Source organism: Halictus rubicundus, chromosome 7, assembly GCF_050948215.1.
Source record: "Halictus rubicundus isolate RS-2024b chromosome 7, iyHalRubi1_principal, whole genome shotgun sequence".
NCBI classification, from domain to species: domain Eukaryota; kingdom Metazoa; phylum Arthropoda; class Insecta; order Hymenoptera; family Halictidae; genus Halictus; species Halictus rubicundus.
This window is the reverse complement of record NC_135155.1, coordinates 8,773,979-8,791,074: the sequence shown is the minus strand read 5'-3', so window position 1 is coordinate 8,791,074 and position 17,096 is coordinate 8,773,979. Positions and strand designations below refer to the sequence as shown.

The 17,096-nt window shown below is 40.1% G+C and overlaps 2 protein-coding genes across 9 annotated transcripts in view; one reads left to right on the top strand and one right to left on the bottom strand.

Annotated features, from left to right (window-relative positions):
• The first annotated feature begins 3,006 nt into the window (after positions 1–3,006).
• Trap1 (TNF receptor associated protein 1) lies at positions 3,007–6,434 on the top strand. Its single transcript, XM_076790545.1, has 13 exons — positions 3,007–3,167; positions 3,498–3,587; positions 3,731–3,813; positions 3,901–4,128; positions 4,198–4,364; positions 4,437–4,546; positions 4,608–4,681; positions 4,755–5,101; positions 5,175–5,322; positions 5,382–5,509; positions 5,590–5,777; positions 5,854–6,152; positions 6,244–6,434. Exons 1-13 carry the CDS (start codon positions 3,053–3,055, stop codon positions 6,343–6,345), a joined length of 2,079 nt encoding a protein of 692 aa, XP_076646660.1. The 5' UTR covers positions 3,007–3,052; the 3' UTR covers positions 6,346–6,434.
• Positions 6,435–6,599: 165 nt separating this feature from the next.
• Kug (FAT atypical cadherin kugelei) overlaps positions 6,600–17,096 on the bottom strand; it is a 751,012-nt gene continuing 740,515 nt past the window's right edge. For 4 of the 8 annotated variants that reach the window (XM_076790508.1, XM_076790511.1, XM_076790509.1 and 1 more), the window contains 4 exons: positions 16,557–16,890; positions 14,448–14,588; positions 13,921–14,067; positions 6,600–11,662 (listed from right to left, as the gene is read on the bottom strand). In XM_076790508.1, the coding sequence (XP_076646623.1) occupies positions 11,112–11,662; positions 13,921–14,067; positions 14,448–14,588; positions 16,557–16,890 (1,173 nt within the window). In that variant the 3' untranslated portion in view covers positions 6,600–11,111. The remainder of the gene's footprint in view (positions 11,663–13,920; positions 14,068–14,447; positions 14,589–16,556; positions 16,891–17,096) is intronic. The other 4 variants (XM_076790510.1, XM_076790512.1, XM_076790513.1 and 1 more) reach the window with 4 other exon arrangements.

Here is a 17,096-nt window from a genome sequence, read left to right as displayed (position 1 = left end):
AATCTTGTTTGTTATTTGAATCCGGATGTCGCGCGAGATTGATCTGTTATCTTTATCGGATATTTGAAGCTCGATTTAGCCAGAAGATTTTATTGCCGCTTTCATTCATGACGAGTATTTCCAAGAAATAAATAATCAGATGTATCGTTATTCGTTATTTTTATTTGACTTCAAATAACCAACCTCTTGTGCAGTGACTCCCATTAATATTCGGACACTATATTTTATCACGTCGCTTATTTTTCCGGGCCTCCAAAGGGCGGAACAACAGGCGACTCTTAGACACGATAATGAGATGGCAAGATGGTCAAGGGAGTGCTTGTCGACATCATTGTTGAAAGGAGTTGTTATAAACATTAAACAGCCAGAAATAATAAATTTAACAGTGAATTGTGTACGAGAAATTTCTGCGTGCGAATGTTCATGGATTAACCCTTTGCACTCGAGTGGTGACTCTGAAGCACCACTAGAAATTGTTGTGGCATTATTTCAAAGAAATTACAAAAAATATTACAATGTATTTGCTACATTACAAAATTTGTATTTAACAGATTACTAAACATTTACATATTACATGTGGAAATCGGATCAGTTTCGTATGAATAAAATGAAAATATTCTAAAACGGAAGAAAAATTTAGTTTTAGAATGAAAATAGCGTCGAGTGCAAAGGGTTAAAAGTTATTCTGTATCTCGAGTTCTATAATTTATTTTTACTAAATAATTAGATGGCAAGATGGTCAAGGGAGCGCTTGTTGATACCATTACAAAAAGAAATTGTTATAAACATTAAGCAGCCAGAAATAACAAATTTATTAATAATTACTATCTGTTTGGGGTGGGGGAGTTGCGCAGCGCGTACCGCGCACCTGATTTCGGCGGCCGCGCTCAGTCAGTCGAGGTGCGTACTCAGGAGGAAGCGGAAGTGCTGCGGGACCAGAAGGGCGACGGACCTTGGAACTGCCCTGGCCTACCCTGACCACCCCGGCCTACTCTTGCCTACCTTCCATATGACCAGGAATTCTCCAGAGCTGCACTGGACATCACTGGCCTGCCTTGGTCTACCTTTAGCTGACTTAAGGTGGACCAAGGGCCATTTAACACTTCTCTGGTCCACCTTAAGCTAGCTCGGGGTGGTCAGAGATTCTTGGAAGCCTTCACCGCTCACCTTGGTCAACTTTCACCAGCCCTATGTAAGTAACAATTCAAATTTAGACTTTTTGTTTTGGAATAAGTGTTCATACAACGAACGCCGTCAATTATTATTTCTGTATTTCTAATTCGAACTTGCGTCGGGACTTTTCAAACGTTTCTCTTCTTGAAATTATATTATATTATATTTTTGACATAAAATTGGTATTCTGAAATTATATTATATTATATTTTTGACATAAAATTGGTATTCTGAAATTATATTATATTATATTTTTGACATAAAATTGGTATTCTGAAATTATATTATATTATATTTTTGACATAAAATTGGTATTCCTCCGATCGGAGGTCCCTCGGGGACGAGGTCCGTGGGTGAGTGCGAGTATTAGCGAACCCCGGGTCGTCCCGAGCTCGTAGGTCGTTGAGTCCCAATTTCGTTCGATTTATTTTTCATTGAAATTGTTCGTCTTTCAAATTGAAAATTACTTCCGAACTTTCAAAAGTTCCTATTCTAAAACTTGTATATCTGATTTAAAATTGGCATTCCTCCGCTCGAAGGTCCCTCAGGGGCTCACTCACGGATGGGTCCGTGAGTGAGTACGGGTATTGGCAAACCCGGGGCGACCCGAAGCGCCATTTCAGTAGATTGAAGTTCTGACTTCTTCTACTCTTGTTGAAATGTTGTTGGTTAGGCCGCACTCGTGTGCGGGATTAGCTTAGCTCTCGTGAGCTGGTGTTAGGTTTGGCTCTTGTGAGCTGGTTAGATTTCGCACTCTTGTGCGTGTTAGGTAGGCCGTACTCGTGTACGGGGTTTAGAGTTGTTTCTCCAAATATTTTCATCGCCATCGTTTCACTATCACTGATCTCAAATATCGTCTCAAATAACGTATTATCGGTTAAATAAGTAAAAAAATTAATATTCTGTTTTTTAGTTCAGATCACAATAAGAACAATTGAATTTTGTCATTACTTGTGTTGGGATTCAGGGTGGACTGTATAAATTTATTATACTTCTTCAATAATTAACAATATATATATTCTATATTATAATACAAGGAACTGTATAACGTTACATTTCTGCACACGTGCTCAGTCTTTCTTTCGTTCTTCTCGACTGCCATCCCTACCATTCCCACTCTCTCCTTCGCCAGCGTCTCTCTTACAGATGGCGCACTGTTCATTGCCCGCGCAGTATAAATGTATTATATTTCACAACTTGAATATTGTATTTATTCTTTTTTTTATTCTACAACTATTACAGAATATATTTTGTTGAATAATCATTATTTTATAAATATCGTTTATAAGTTCCAAATTAATTAATTACACCTATAAACTATCGATTATAAAATAATGATTACAATTGCAAAATAAGAAGGCAATAAGAGTGTAATGAAATTATACAATAAAAAATAATTATTTTCATTCTACGCATTCTACGTTTATTTATTGCCTATGTCACTAACGTTTCTTCCGTAATTCACGAGCAAATGTTCTATTTAGGTAGCGAGCGCGGCATGTGTAGCGATGTTGGTATTTGAGATCAGTGATAGTTCCACGTTCTTAGTTCCACAACCGACGAGAGTATCTCGACATTGGGGCCGTTACCGACCGATCCCAGTACCCACCTGGCACCCACTTTGAGACTCGCAGTTTAACACGGGGGCTGGCAGTCTTTATATATATCTCGTCGGTGGCCCGGTTCTGTTCCAGGAAAGACGGCCCGGTTCTGTGCCATGCTAAAGCGGCGATGTCACGTAAGTGGGAACGCCGAAACCCCGGGCGTGAGCACTCTCATTCCTCTCTGTGGTCTATGTACTCCTATACCTCGTCTGTGGTTATAAGCACGTGACATCAGTCGATTGCAGTTTCTGTCGGTTTCTGGTAACTTCGAAAGCATGGCGACCGCTTTGAGACTGAGGCTCGCAATAAAATTAGGAAAATCTCTTTCGAGACCGCTCAGTCGGAATTTTGAGAAAGAGTTTTTGGAAAGACAATGTCGGAGGCTTTCAGGTTTGTACATTTTCATGACCTGTCATTTGTATTAACATTTCATACTGCCGATTGATTAGACTTTGAGGTTATAAGGATATCTTGTTATTTTCACATATTCTGCATGTGCACTCTCAATTTGCACGTACACTGACAAATTTGACTCTGGAGAGTAACTCGCGATAGTTTTACTCTCAAATGAACACGTACCTTTAGATTAAATGAACAAACTTTCTTTGTTAAACAATTTTACGAAGAAACTAAATTCTAATTTCTTACAAAGAAGTGTTTAAATTATCTACTAAGTTAATTTTGTTATTTCAACGAATATATATGTTTAATCTATTTCAGCCAATTGCTTCATAAGATGTTATTCTTCACAAACTGCAACTAAAACCACAGAAAATCATAATATTATAAAGGATACAGAAAAACCTACAGGTATTATGGAATTTTGTTTCATTATATTATAAATGATTATGTAGTGTCTATTATTTAAACATAAGTTTGTACATATAATTGGAATGTATAATTAGAAATGTTCCCATGTTATTCTTCAAATATTCTTGTGTCTCTTTATTTAGGTGATGCAGTAAAACATGATTTTCAATCTGAAACTCAGATGCTTCTCCAAATTGTTGCCAAGTCTTTGTATTCAGACAAAGAGGTAACGTATCTGTATAAATTCATACTAAAATCCAGTAGCTGTTTAAGGATAGTACTTTGCAATAATTTTATGGTTTTTTTATGTAAGGTATTTGTCCGTGAATTGGTCTCTAATGCCAGCGATGCTCTAGAAAAACTACGTTATGTAAGGTTAAGCGACAGTGACGCTACAGAGACTGCTGGCGATAGAAACTTGGAAATTCATATTGCCACTGATAAGCAGAACAGAACAGTTACTATTCAGGACACAGGGATTGGCATGACTCGAGAAGAACTGATATCACATTTAGGAACTATTGCTAGATCTGGTTCCAAAGTAAGGGCAAGCAAAATATATTAGATGTATTTCCGAATTGAATATTTTTGAAACTATTATCGATTGCAGGCGTTCTTAGAGAAATTGAAGGAAAGCCAGAACTCTGGAGATACCTCTCAAATTATAGGTCAATTTGGAGTTGGTTTTTACAGTGTTTTCATGGTTGCTGATAAAGTAGAAGTATTCACTAAGTCTTATAAAAAAGATGCTGAGGGGCTTTGTTGGTCCTCCGATGGGTAAAAAAATATACCTATTATGAGTAGAAATAATTTTTTCTACATCAAAGTAATTGCCTACTTTATACATAGATCAGGTACTTACGAAATTTCAACGGCTGACGGAGTCCAGCCAGGAACGAAAATTGTGATCCACTTGAAAGTCGATAGCCGTGAATTTAGTGACGAAGTTACAATTAATCGTGAGTAAATTTAACTAGATTTTGTATCTTAATAACTGCTAATTATTTTAATGCTTCACAGGTATCATTAGTAAATACAGCAACTTTGTTGGTAGTCCTATTTATGTTAATGGTACAAGGGCTAATACGATTCAGGTAATTTTAAGAAAGGTTCTGTGCTTCTACTTTCTCAAAATATTTATTTGTTAAATACAATTTTAATTTCCAGCCACTTTGGATGCTCGATCCAAAAGATATCACGTCGCTTCAGCATGCTGAATTCTATAGGTTCATTGGTAACTGTTTCGATTCCCCGCGATTCATATTACACTATACTACTGACGTCCCATTGAGTATTAGAGCGTTGTTGTATTTCCCCGAGGAGCGACCAGGATTATTCGATTTGGCCAGGGACACAACTAGCGGCGTTTCCTTATACTGTCGTAAAGTTTTAATCAAAAGCAAAGCAGAAAATATTTTACCGAAGTGGTTGCGTTTCATTAAGGGAGTCGTCGATTCCGAAGATATTCCTCTTAATTTGAGTCGAGAGTTGTTGCAGAATAGTGCTTTAATTGGGTACGAAGCTAAAAGCGATTTGTTATTTTTGTATAAATAAATTATTTTACCTCTGTACATTTTTACATTTTAGAAAACTAAGAAGTGTTATAACAATGCGTATCTTGAAATTTTTGAACGAACGATCTCAGAAACAGGTTGAAGAGTATAACAAATTCTATAAAGATTATGGCCTTTTCTTGAAAGAGGGTATCGTTACCAGTCACGATCAGAGTGAGAAGGTAATATTTCTTTAATAACACATTTCTCATGACCTTTTTTTAATTCCGTTGCTTTATAGGAAGAAATAAGTAAACTTTTAAGATTCGAATCATCTGCAATGCCGACTGGAGAGTTAGTTAGTATACCGGACTACTGCAAACGTATACCTGCGGATCAGAAGAACATATACTATTTATCAGCACCGAGGTAAGAAACTAATTATGTATTCTCAATCATTCGAAATAGTTCAATTTCTAAAATTAATTTGATCACCTGTTTAAAATTAGTCGTGTCTTGGCCGAGCAATCGCCTTACTATGAATCTCTGAAGAAACGTAACGTAGAAGTATTGTTCTGTTATGAACCGTACGACGAGCTGGTTTTAATGCATCTAAGGCAATATAAATCCTATTCGTTGACCTCCGTCGAAAAAGAAATGCGCGACGAATCGGAGTCGAGTAAATCTGATAATCTCAGTGAGTAGATAACGCCACAGTGATTTTATAAATTATGCAGTACAAGTGTTTCGACATTTTCAAAATTCTTTTCTAGATCTGATCAATCAGCAGGACATCGATCATCTTATTGCTCACATGAGAAAGGTATTACCGAAAAAAGCATACGATATTAAAATAACTACACGCCTTGAATCGCATCCCTGTGTCGTCACGGTGAAAGACATGGCGGCTGCAAGGCATTTCGTTCGCACACAGACCCATCAAATGGATGAGGAGATGCGGTACTCTGTTCTTCAGCCACGTTTCGAAATTAATCCTAATCATGCTCTCATTAAAAAGCTTTCTCAGTTAGTCAAAAGCGATACCAAACTGGCAGATCTCCTCATTGAACAGGTACTATTTTCTGTCACATATTTCTTTTCTATCTCGAATTCATAAACTATTATTTCAATTGTAAAATGATACTTGTATTTTCTCATGGCAGTTATTCATGGGCAGCATGGTCGGCGCCGGTCTAATCGAAGATCCCCGGATATTGTTAACGCCGATGAACGAGTTGTTGACTTTAGCATTAGAGAAGCACTAGATAGCGTATATAGTATTAGCTTATGCTAGTTGGTAAGTTCATATTAAGTTATTTTGTATAAATACGCTCACGAATAAAACAATCGTTTTTTTTTAAATTGTAAAGCATTTTTTACTGTTAAAAAAAAAGAACATTATGTGCAATAGACAAAATCTAATTAAATATCATTCAAATGGAAACGTTGACAATACTTTCCACCAAAAGTGTAGAGCGTTAAGGTAGAACTTATAAAAGTAATTGTAGTAGTACAAAACCATAGGCAAGATTGTTTTCTTTATTACAATAGGTTGATCTTGTACAAATTAATTATAGCCTTATAATTATAACAAGTCAAGTTCCTCACTGTCTGAAAGATTCCATGATAAATCGATATGTATTCTATTAGCGGGGCTAAAGTGTTTACGGTGAATTTGGAAGTAGTACTCACAGAAAGTTTCCTCTTTTTCCCTCGTTTAGTTCTCCTAAACTTCATCGCAATTGTACGATTATGGCAAGTTCGTGATTAAGTGAAACGTAAAATGGAACTGTTCGTTTGTAAGAGTTGTAGTCGAACACGTAATTAAAAAAGAAAAACAAAAAAACCGGTGGAAAACCGGTGTATGTTGAAAATGGACAGTCGTATGTTTCTTCGATCAATTCCGGTTCGCTTGGATCGAAATCATTGAACGTACCACCCTTGCAGGAAACATTCCATTTACAAAACGCAATTAATATCACTAATCGATCAGAAGCTCTACAAAATTATTGCGTGTTCTTTCCCTTATCTTTACAATCGAATCGTTTCGTCACGTCTAAAACCGACCGGCTCGATAGATCCACGATCGATGGATCTCTGCCCGACAGGGTTGTCGACCCGGCCGATCGGGCGAGCAATTAAAAAGTAAACCTAATCTTAAACGGTTAAGGAAATTCACTGTGCTTCGACGCAAACTGAAACTTTCATTGCTTTTGGCTTGGATGTTGTCTCCCGATACAATTTGTTGTTAAGTTAAAACTGTACAGTGTCCTTATTCTCATTCTAATATAGAATAAATTGTCTAGGGTCAATTGTATCCGCGATGTCCGTTTCCGCACTGAAATTTCAGAGAGTGGAGGCACAGCTGTTTTCGAGCTTACGCAAAGAACGAGACAATTTCATCGTTTTTCACGCCCATTGGTCGAAACGCAAAGAAGAAGTCACCCTGTTTTCGCGTGTTTCTTTTCACGTTGGCTTTTACACATTTGTCCCACCGTAAAAGTGGCGTAAATATCGACTTGACGCTGTCCTGTCGCTTATCGTAAAAAGCAGAATTTCATCTGGAAAATAAACATTCGTGATCTCTATGCTTTATGTTATTTCATTAAATGCCACTCGTCCTCTTCTACCCCGTATTTAAACATTTCGTTCTTTCGTTTAAGAACCGTTCAAAGATGGGTTCCATTTTGATTTCCATAAATGTTTCTTGTATTATATATTGCAACTTTTATGTTTCAGCAAAGTAAATGAGTTAACTCTCTTTGAATAAATTCGAACAAAAAAACGTGTCAGTATTATTAGATTTTCCTAACTTTTCACCGAGCAGTTTCTAATCTGAAAGTTTTGGTCAAATTGAGAAATTCAAGATGCGTTCGGAAAACGAGTAGAATTCCAAAATAATATAAAACACATGGAAACGTTTATTTTAGAGATAAAATTGTACGCTTAAAACTCGAGCAGCAGGACTTTGACAGCAACTCGATAATTAAACAAAATGGCTGGCGTCCGTCGCCGGACAGGAACATAAGAAGAGAGAAAGTTGTGAATTTTCATGGGAAAAGTACTACGCGTACAAGAAACAAAAAGAGAAATAAAAAAACAAAAAACACATATGTATACATGTATAGGTATATATATATATAAAAACTCGCGTACACTTCACCGAATATTTAAGCTGCCGCTAGATTACTTTAATTAAAAAAGTATTCTCCATGGAAGTACACAGTGTTCTAAAGAACATTTAGGCACGGAAATAAGTTTTCTTTGATCTTTTGTGTTCAGCTACACAAATCAATCAATGGAAATGCATTGTTTATAAATATGGCATTAACGATTGGCAGTTTAAGAAACGTCTCTCGTTAGAAACAACATGGACAGATTCGGAGGATGAGATTAAAATCGCGTGAGAACTATGAGTAATCGATTAATGAACAGCTGCGCGTATGTATGTGTACGTATTTCTGTCTCTGTATGTACGTGTATCTATATGCTCGTGGGCGTATATGTGTGTTGCTGAACAGTCTTATCAGAGAGTAGATGAAATGTTAAAGCGTGATGTAAGTAGTAGCACCATGTATATACGGCTATGTTTCGTCGAGAACTGATGGTGACTGGATGAATGAAAGAAGAAAAATTTCCGAGTGAACGAAAAGAAGGATTATTTAAAAAGTAATCGTAATAATAATAATAGTATTAATAATAATAATAGTAGTAATAAAAGGAAAGACAAGAGAAAAAGGGGTAAAAAGAAAATGTAACGGAAGTTGAACGAACGGAACGTTGACTTAGCTTAAACGTACATACGAGGGAGGAATACTGTGTCTCCTCCGTGTATCTTGCTCGGTTTCATTCATTTTTATAAAACGTCGGGTAGGTAATATTACAATCATTATGATACAAGTCATAGTATTTGATCATCGTATAAACATTATTATCATCACAGTAAAAATATTCTCATTAATCTGTTTTTTTCTCATTTCTCTCCATTTAACTATCTCGTGCCTCGCCGCAGATAAACGCAGGCGGACGGCGCACGCCATTTAATAGAATCTCGCTCCCACCCTAGAAGCGGAGCGCGCACTGTTCTCATTTTATATTCTCCATTTGCCTTTCTTCACTAGAGTCAATTAATTCATTTTTACTCGCTAGACTACGCTGCGTTTACTTATCGTTTATAATTATTTAAGTAGTCCGTCGCGGGTTCACCTCGTACGTAACCAAAATAATGTCCGGTTAGCAAATAGTAAAAATACGTAAATGTACCTATGTACCATTCTTTCATCTTTTCTCTCTCTCTCTCTCTCTCTCTTGCTCTCTTTCTCTCTCCGTATTTTTTTTTCGTCGCGCTTGGAATCATTGCAGTGTCGCGGATCGAACGTCTCCAGCTTTTTTAAACGATAGGTCATTAAATAATAGTCATTGGTCTGACGACGCGGTCGTGTTTAACATTTACTCACCACAAGCAACGAATCCCATCCTTAACTCGAGATAACTCCTTATTCCGTAATAGTTGCGCATAGTTGCCGTAATAATATAATATATCCATTTCACTAAAACCTCATCCCCTTTGGTAGAATAAAAAAAAAAACGTTCATGTCTCGAATGAATCTTGCTTGAATGGTCCACGGCGGAACAACAGCGATCGAATGAGATCGAATCCTCTGTCGATCCGAACGGCGATCCTTGGATCTCGCGTGATCGAACGAAGAAATCTGTCTCGCGGTTCACGACGAGAGCGCGTGGAAAGCAGACGATGCTTCCCGGGAAATCGCGTTTCGCCGCCCCATGGAAATTCTTCGAGGAATTAAGTACTTACGTCAGTACCTAAGCTCTACCTACATAGGAGATTTGAGGTACGATGCACCAACGCGGGTGCGTACGTGCATCGTTGGCTCGCGAGGAGATCCTGCATCCAGTCTGTCTTCAGTTTTCTAATGAAATTGTGAGAAACGCTTTCTCATTTTACACAGCGTTTTCATAGTAGAACCAAACACATATTTTTCGTCCGAAAGAAAATTTTCTCTTGACCTTCGCTAGTACCTCGTGTTTCCAACTCAATTTAACTCAACATTATAAAAAACATGGACACGCTGTGACCAGAATGAACTTCGTCCTGAACCCTCGTCCGTACCTCATTTTCCGAACTTAAATTGTCTCTTCGAAAAATCAATAGTATGAAAAGGTAATTGTAAATTCCTGTCTTGAACCTCGAAAGGATTCGACAAGTTTAAAATAAAATTATCTGCGTCGTTGGTAAGTAGATTTGTGAAATATTACGAACGCGTAGATTAACAAGAATTAATAGTATTCTTTAGTTTATCTTTCCAGCAAGGAATTTGTCAGATAACGGAGTAACTGTTTCCATGATTTGCATAGAACGAAATCTACTATTTCATGTAGAATCATGGGAAACGTTTCAAACCTAAATATAGACGAAGGTTGAAACGTTGAACAAATTAAAGACGTTTTCAATCAAAGATTTTATCAAAATGTTCTCCTGACTTTCAGAAATAGCAGTCTACACTATTAATTCCGCAGGCTACGTTACTAACAAGGAGAAAACGTGTCGAGACACAGACGAGGGTTGAAAGCGTTAAAAATAAACTCATTAAAGTCGTCTTCGATCGGAGATTTCGTCAGTCGTCGAACAAACTAAAACTGTCTTCAAGCGAAGATTACTGCAAACACGTTTTACCGAAAAACCCGAAGCGAACCAGGTGCAGGTTTTCCCCATTTCAGTATGCCGGTGCACACCTTGGCTATCTTAAACCGTAGCTGCCTCTGTACACATCCGTCGCTCGTACGCTCTGATTCGTTTCTCGCTCTATCTACGCTGATAATGTATTTTTGTATGTGTGTGTGTGTGTCTCTGTGTGTATGTGTTTGCGTGTGAGTGTGTATGTACAAAAAAAAAGAGAAGAATAGTCGAATAATTATTATTCACAAGTATTCGCACTCGAAGTCTTCCTCAAGAAGCACAGAAGAACACGATCACGTTCATCCGGTCGTGGAACGGTGTCAGCGCCGTTTGTCACACCGAGGTCTGGGTGATACCGTTCCCGGACAACCATAGTCGGCCGTTGCTCTTCTGCTCGGCGATCTCGTACTCGGAGTCGTCGATCTCGCACAGGTTCGTGGACAGGTCGCTGTTGCTGGTCGCGCCGCCCAGCAACGAGTTCCTCTCCTCCAATGTGGTGATCACCGAGCCGATCTCGTCGGCCTCGTCCCCCTTGTGGCATCGGTTCCGTCGCGTGCTCGGGAAACCATAAGGCACTACGTCGTCCTCCTCCTCGTCCGATTCTAAGGTGCTCAGACGCCCGTTCAGCGGGTTCGTCTCGTTCTCCGTGTCCGTGTGGATGTTGTAATGCGGCAGGTACGAGTTCGGATGACGGAGATAGCTCTCGGAACCCTTGTACTTGTACTCGCCCTCGCCGCCGCTGTCCAACGGGTTCAGTCGTTGCGTCTCTGGACAATGGTACTGCTCCGAGAACTCCGTCCCGCATTCCGAGTCCCCGACGTACTCCGACTCCTGGTCCTCGTTCAAGGTCTCGATGTCCCTAGCCGGGTCTACAGAGCCGTGCACTGAAAATCGACAACACATTTTTACCCGATGCTTTTTTCAGATAGGGTACACGTTCGCCAAACACTAACGATCACCGGGTATCATTGCGAGCTGAACAAATTTCCTCTTGCGATGGCACAGGGACAACGCCCTCGCTAGTTGACCAGTCCCGTTCAGCAAACCTTGCGGCGGCCAAGGGCACCTTGCTGAGGGTAATGTAACGTCACGGGGAAAAATATGGTCACAGGCTTAACCATCGAAAGTAGGCGTGGTTCGTTACCCGCCAAGTCGCTTATGCCCGGGGAATCAAATTCTCTGCCCGCACGGGCGATAGCTGAACGGGACTGGTTTAGACTTTGACGAGAAACGCTAGACAGTAGATACTGTTCGCGCCTCATAAGAAGTCTCGCGGGGCGGCGCTCACCCTCAACCCCACCCCATCGTTGACGTCACTGCATAGTATGTGACCACTTTAGCCAATAGAACAGCGTGTGACACGAGCGTTTCTTTGATGGGACTTCTTGTGAGGCACGCACAGTACATATATTGTGTGCGTGTGGCCGTTTTAGCCAATATTTGGCTAAACGTAAGTACGTGGTGACTCGGATGGTGCCCCTTCCACTCCAACCACTTGGACCCGCATTCCTTCCAAGTGAAACCTTATCAGCTCGCAATAATACCGGAAGTTACCTCCAGTAATTATAACTGTTCACAGTAACTGTAGCAGTACATCAAAGTTTTGTATTACGGAAAGACCGTGTCCGAGCTCATTAATCGAAATTAATTATCCATACGTGTAATTGCTTCAATCATAGTTTCATGCGAGATATCTCGGGAAAATATTTAACGGTCCCCGTAATATGGAAAATTGGACTTAGCAAACCAGCGTAATTGAATCGAAATGAGAATATTTTTGAACGAGACATACCAGAATTTACGTTGAAATTAACTATATTTTTAGTTAATTGGAGATATTACGATAGCGTTTGAATGCAGAATTTTCTGTCAGATAAATGAGAGAACGGGAAATAATTGAAAGTTGATGTTCGAGAGGAGAAAATAATAGTCTACAATTTTTTAAATATAATGTCGAATAAATTGTTTCAAATTTGTGTCTCGTAAACGGACATTACTGTGCTTCGTAGAACTCTAAATATTTTACAATTCTTTTTGAATTAGTCTAAAGTTTACCAAATGATCAATTATTGATCATTTTTGCAAGAATCTCTTCATGTGAACGCGATGGCGAACATGTTAATATTAAATGATAGTCAACAAGGTATATATGTAGATATATAGGTACTAAGTACATAGTACTTTTATATTTTGCATAAATCAATCGTGAGCGTGTTACGCTAGAAAGCAGAAGAAATTGCGACTTAAGAGAAAGCTGCAATAAAAGTGATAGTAGGCGTGTAATTTTGTTAATTATATACAAAGTTCTTAGCACTGTAAGTGTAGGATAAGTGTCACACCCGAATATCAGTATATTATTACTACTTCTGTTAAGCTTTTCTGTTAGAACCCAGCAGACTCATTGTACGCTATATTGACATCACTTCATCTCTATGTATTAGAATATTTTATACGTGTCTGTTCCTTGTTTAGTCTTCGTTTTACTACCAAAGTATTAATCCTTAATAGTCGACAGTTAGAACCAGAAAAGAATACATCAAAATTCATACAGGGTTTTCCTAGTATTCGTGGTGCAACCGGTCATATAAAAGTAAGTCATAAGCGTGGAATGAAATTCTTTCATATGAGACTTTGTTTAAAAAACTAAAATGTAGTTTTAAAATGCGTTGAGCACGCGTGCTTCAGCACAATGTGTTCGGTATAGCGGAAGTAGAAACGGCAAGTCATGAACAGACGTGGAACGACTTGGTACGGTTTAAAATGGTTGTTCAAGGTTTAGTAATTACTTATTAAATCGTCTTACGAATTTTCGACCTCGTTTGTTCCTGAAAACTGAGTGTCATATAAAAAGATTTTATAGTACATCTTCGACTCACTTTTCCAGAGAATATCACACATCGAATACTGGGACATCCTGTATAAACGGTGATATTCTTATCAACGTGTGGCGCTATGCCGATGAAGCGAATACAATAGGATGTATTATCAAATTAGAACTGTAACGAGATTGCCCACGGGGCGGAGGCTCCAACTTTTAAGGATTAAACGCGGAGCGACACAAGAGTGAGAGTCACAGCGACGATAGCCCGTGGTTAATTGCGCAGGTGCGAGTGAAAGCAACGTGCACGCCACGGTTACTCACCTGACGGTAGCTGATGAGTGTTTGATTCGTTACTCTCATTGCTGTGGAAGCTGGACGAGTCTGGAACTTCGCTTCCGGGTACCTCCGTGATGTTAGGTAGGGGGTTTTGACTTGGCCTGACCCAGTCTGAGCAGTCCCAGTGATACCCTAAAAGCATTGCAGACAACAACTGTACTCCGACACGCTACATGCGACGATCCAGCGCCGCGATACGGAGCGGAAGTAACTGATAGAGAGAAAGAGAGAGAGAGATAGAGAGGTGAGTGTGAAGACAATAGAAGAAGCGTGTGTGTCCTAACTGTCTCTGCAGCTCCGTGTAGGTGTGTCTGTGCGTGAGATCGGTGAAGAAAATGAAGAAGAAGAAGAAGAAGAAGAAGAAAAAGTAGACGGGGCGGGGGCGGGGGAGGAAGGTTAAAATAAAATAGAGACTGGCCAAGAGATAATAGATACAGCGTGAAGCGAAGCGACCCAAATCAATCTGTGATGTCATCGTCAAACTTTCAGGCATACTAGTTACTCGGACTTACCACCGACAATACGAGGATCATCCTCGATGGACGTCATGGAGGTCACGGAGGTCCCACCTCCATGAGGCACACGTCGAGAAGAATTTAGTAGAAGTCCTCCAGTGGTCAGCTCCGGTACCACTGGGCTCGCTCGTTTCAGGTCTGTTAGCGCACACAATACGATACACCAGTGTTAATCTCAATTCGCTACACGCCCAAGTCAGCATACTCTTCTGGGTACTCGTATCGAGATGATGGAAAAGGAAAATGGTTTAGGTGCGGGTAGATCTTCTGTTGCGTGCTACCATTCTCCGACGCAAAATCCCCGGGGACATTACCAGTGGCGCGTGCCATTCAGAAAGTTGTTAGCATCGGCAGTTTACAAGGAAGTCTACTTATCTGGCCAGGGGATGTTGTGTGCTGCTAGGCTGTCACGCGAGGAATGTCCGATTTCACTTCAAGTCTAGTCGCTTAATCGTTTAGGGAAAAACGAAGCCAGTCTCGTGCGAGTAGAAACTTGGCTAAGACGCATCAGATTTAGAAATCTGTTTTGTATAAAATTTGACAAACGAATAAGATGCCAGATTTTTACAAATATAAAATTTGAAGCTAGCTAAAACGAGCAAGATTTAGGGGTCCGAATAAGATTGATTGTCAACTGTTTGCAGACGGGATCGCGAAAGCAAACGAAACAATGGGAAACAGTAAAAATTACATCAAGTTTCACAAAAATGTAGTTACTGGAAGCTTCGTTTCAAATTCGGACATTTCATTTGTGCAACCCAATGCGTGTATCGTAAGAAGTGTAACGTTTGTTTTGTTGCAAGGCAATTTCTGGACTGACGGGGTACACCATTCTGATTTAATTAGGAAAGTTACGCTGTCCGATTACCAGCGAGTTTCATTCTACATTTATTCGAACAGGGTCTACTCTACTTGTCTGACCAGGGACATAGTTACTCTACTTGGGGCGCCTGGAACTGGGGTACTCTACTTGTCTGGCTTTAAACCGACCGTGTCGCATTCTTTTTATAAGGAACTGACCTTATGCTGTCATTCTGACCTCGAGTGAACTGTATTTTCCAAGGTAAGGACCATTGCTGTCTGCTCCCTCGAAATATTACTCTACTTAGTTCGCTGGCGTTGAGATACGGTCTACTTTGCTTTGTTCTGCTTGAATCCTACGAAACTGGCTAATTACGACTCCGGTACTTCGTGATTGCGACAGTTGGGTAAATATTGGCGCTATCTTTGACGTTTCCTTGCAAGAATTTACGCGATTTTAGAATTATTTGCATATATATATATTTGTAAATAAAAAATGAAATCGCGTGTGCTGACGAAACAATAAATTTCTTCGTCTTATCTGTTTGTTGTACCAGAAGTTTGTTCATCTTTCCGAACAGTATAACCAGCCCGATGAAATATGAGTATACTTTTTAAATTTGTGTAATACTCGCGGACTAGAAAATATTTTTCAATCTTTCTCATTTCGCAAAAAGAAGATACTCCATTTATGGCGTTGTAATCGTGTTTAAAAATACACACAGTTAAAAACTGTTCAGCCGATTCTGCACAGTCAAGACTGCAATCTTTCAGAAAACTTCGCTAACACAATTTGAAAGACAAAACATCGGAGACAAATTACACGAAGCGATTTCACAAAACAGAATAAACATTTCCGAGCCCGCGCGTAGATCAATTTGACACCGTAATCCATCGAACCCTACTGGATCATGAAGTAACAAAAAATTCCCCAGCTCCAACACGAACATAAACAATAATCGAAACACTATCCATCCCTATCCGATTAAAACCCACGGACGATCACGAGTCGCTCGACCCTTTGCCAAGGACGGTCACAACAGAACTTTCCGAGCGATCGAGCAGATCGGGCACACAGCACGTCGTCGAGAACGAGCACGTTCGAGAATTCGAAGACGAGTGGCAGGCACAGAGGGAAGGTTGAGAAGGGAGTCCACCAGGGAACAACAGTAAAGAAGGAGCAGTAGAAGAAGTAGTAGTAGAAGAAGAAGAAGCTAGTTCCACCCACGATGCATGCCGCAAGCGAAAACAAAAGTAAGAAGCTACGATGAGCGAGGGGGATCACCAGCAACGCATACTACTCACCATTCTTGATCTTGGTCGTGTCCGTGATGAAGGAAGCTAGTTGCATCTGTTCCTGCCAGGTCGGCTTATGTAGGCTATCCGTGTCGCTGCCTGTCGCGTTTCCGCCGACCGGGTTAGCGAGAGTTAGGGACGGAGGAGGTACGGGTGTGGTTCGGTTCAGGTTTCTCAAATAGTCTGGCGGGAAGTTTTCTAGCTCGTCGCCGGCGCTACCATAACTGCGCAGGGTGTCCAGGTTATTCAGAGCGACGGCCGCCGAGTTACCGTAGGCGGCCGGCTCGTTGTTCGAGCTGGGAGTGTAGGAAGCGGGTCTGGGAGGGCATTGGGGAGGTTCTCTCTGCAAACAAACAATCACACGAAAAACCTTAAAAAACTCGATAATGCACGCGGTCGCTCGCCGGGTTGTTAGGGGTCGGGTAGTACGATGGTCGCAAAACAAAAAGAAACGGCGTTCGAACCAAGAGAAAAGAGCTCTACCTTGCCCTTCTACGTCGCTGGCACTGGTTAAGTAATCGAAACTCATCGGTAGCATGCGTCTTAACC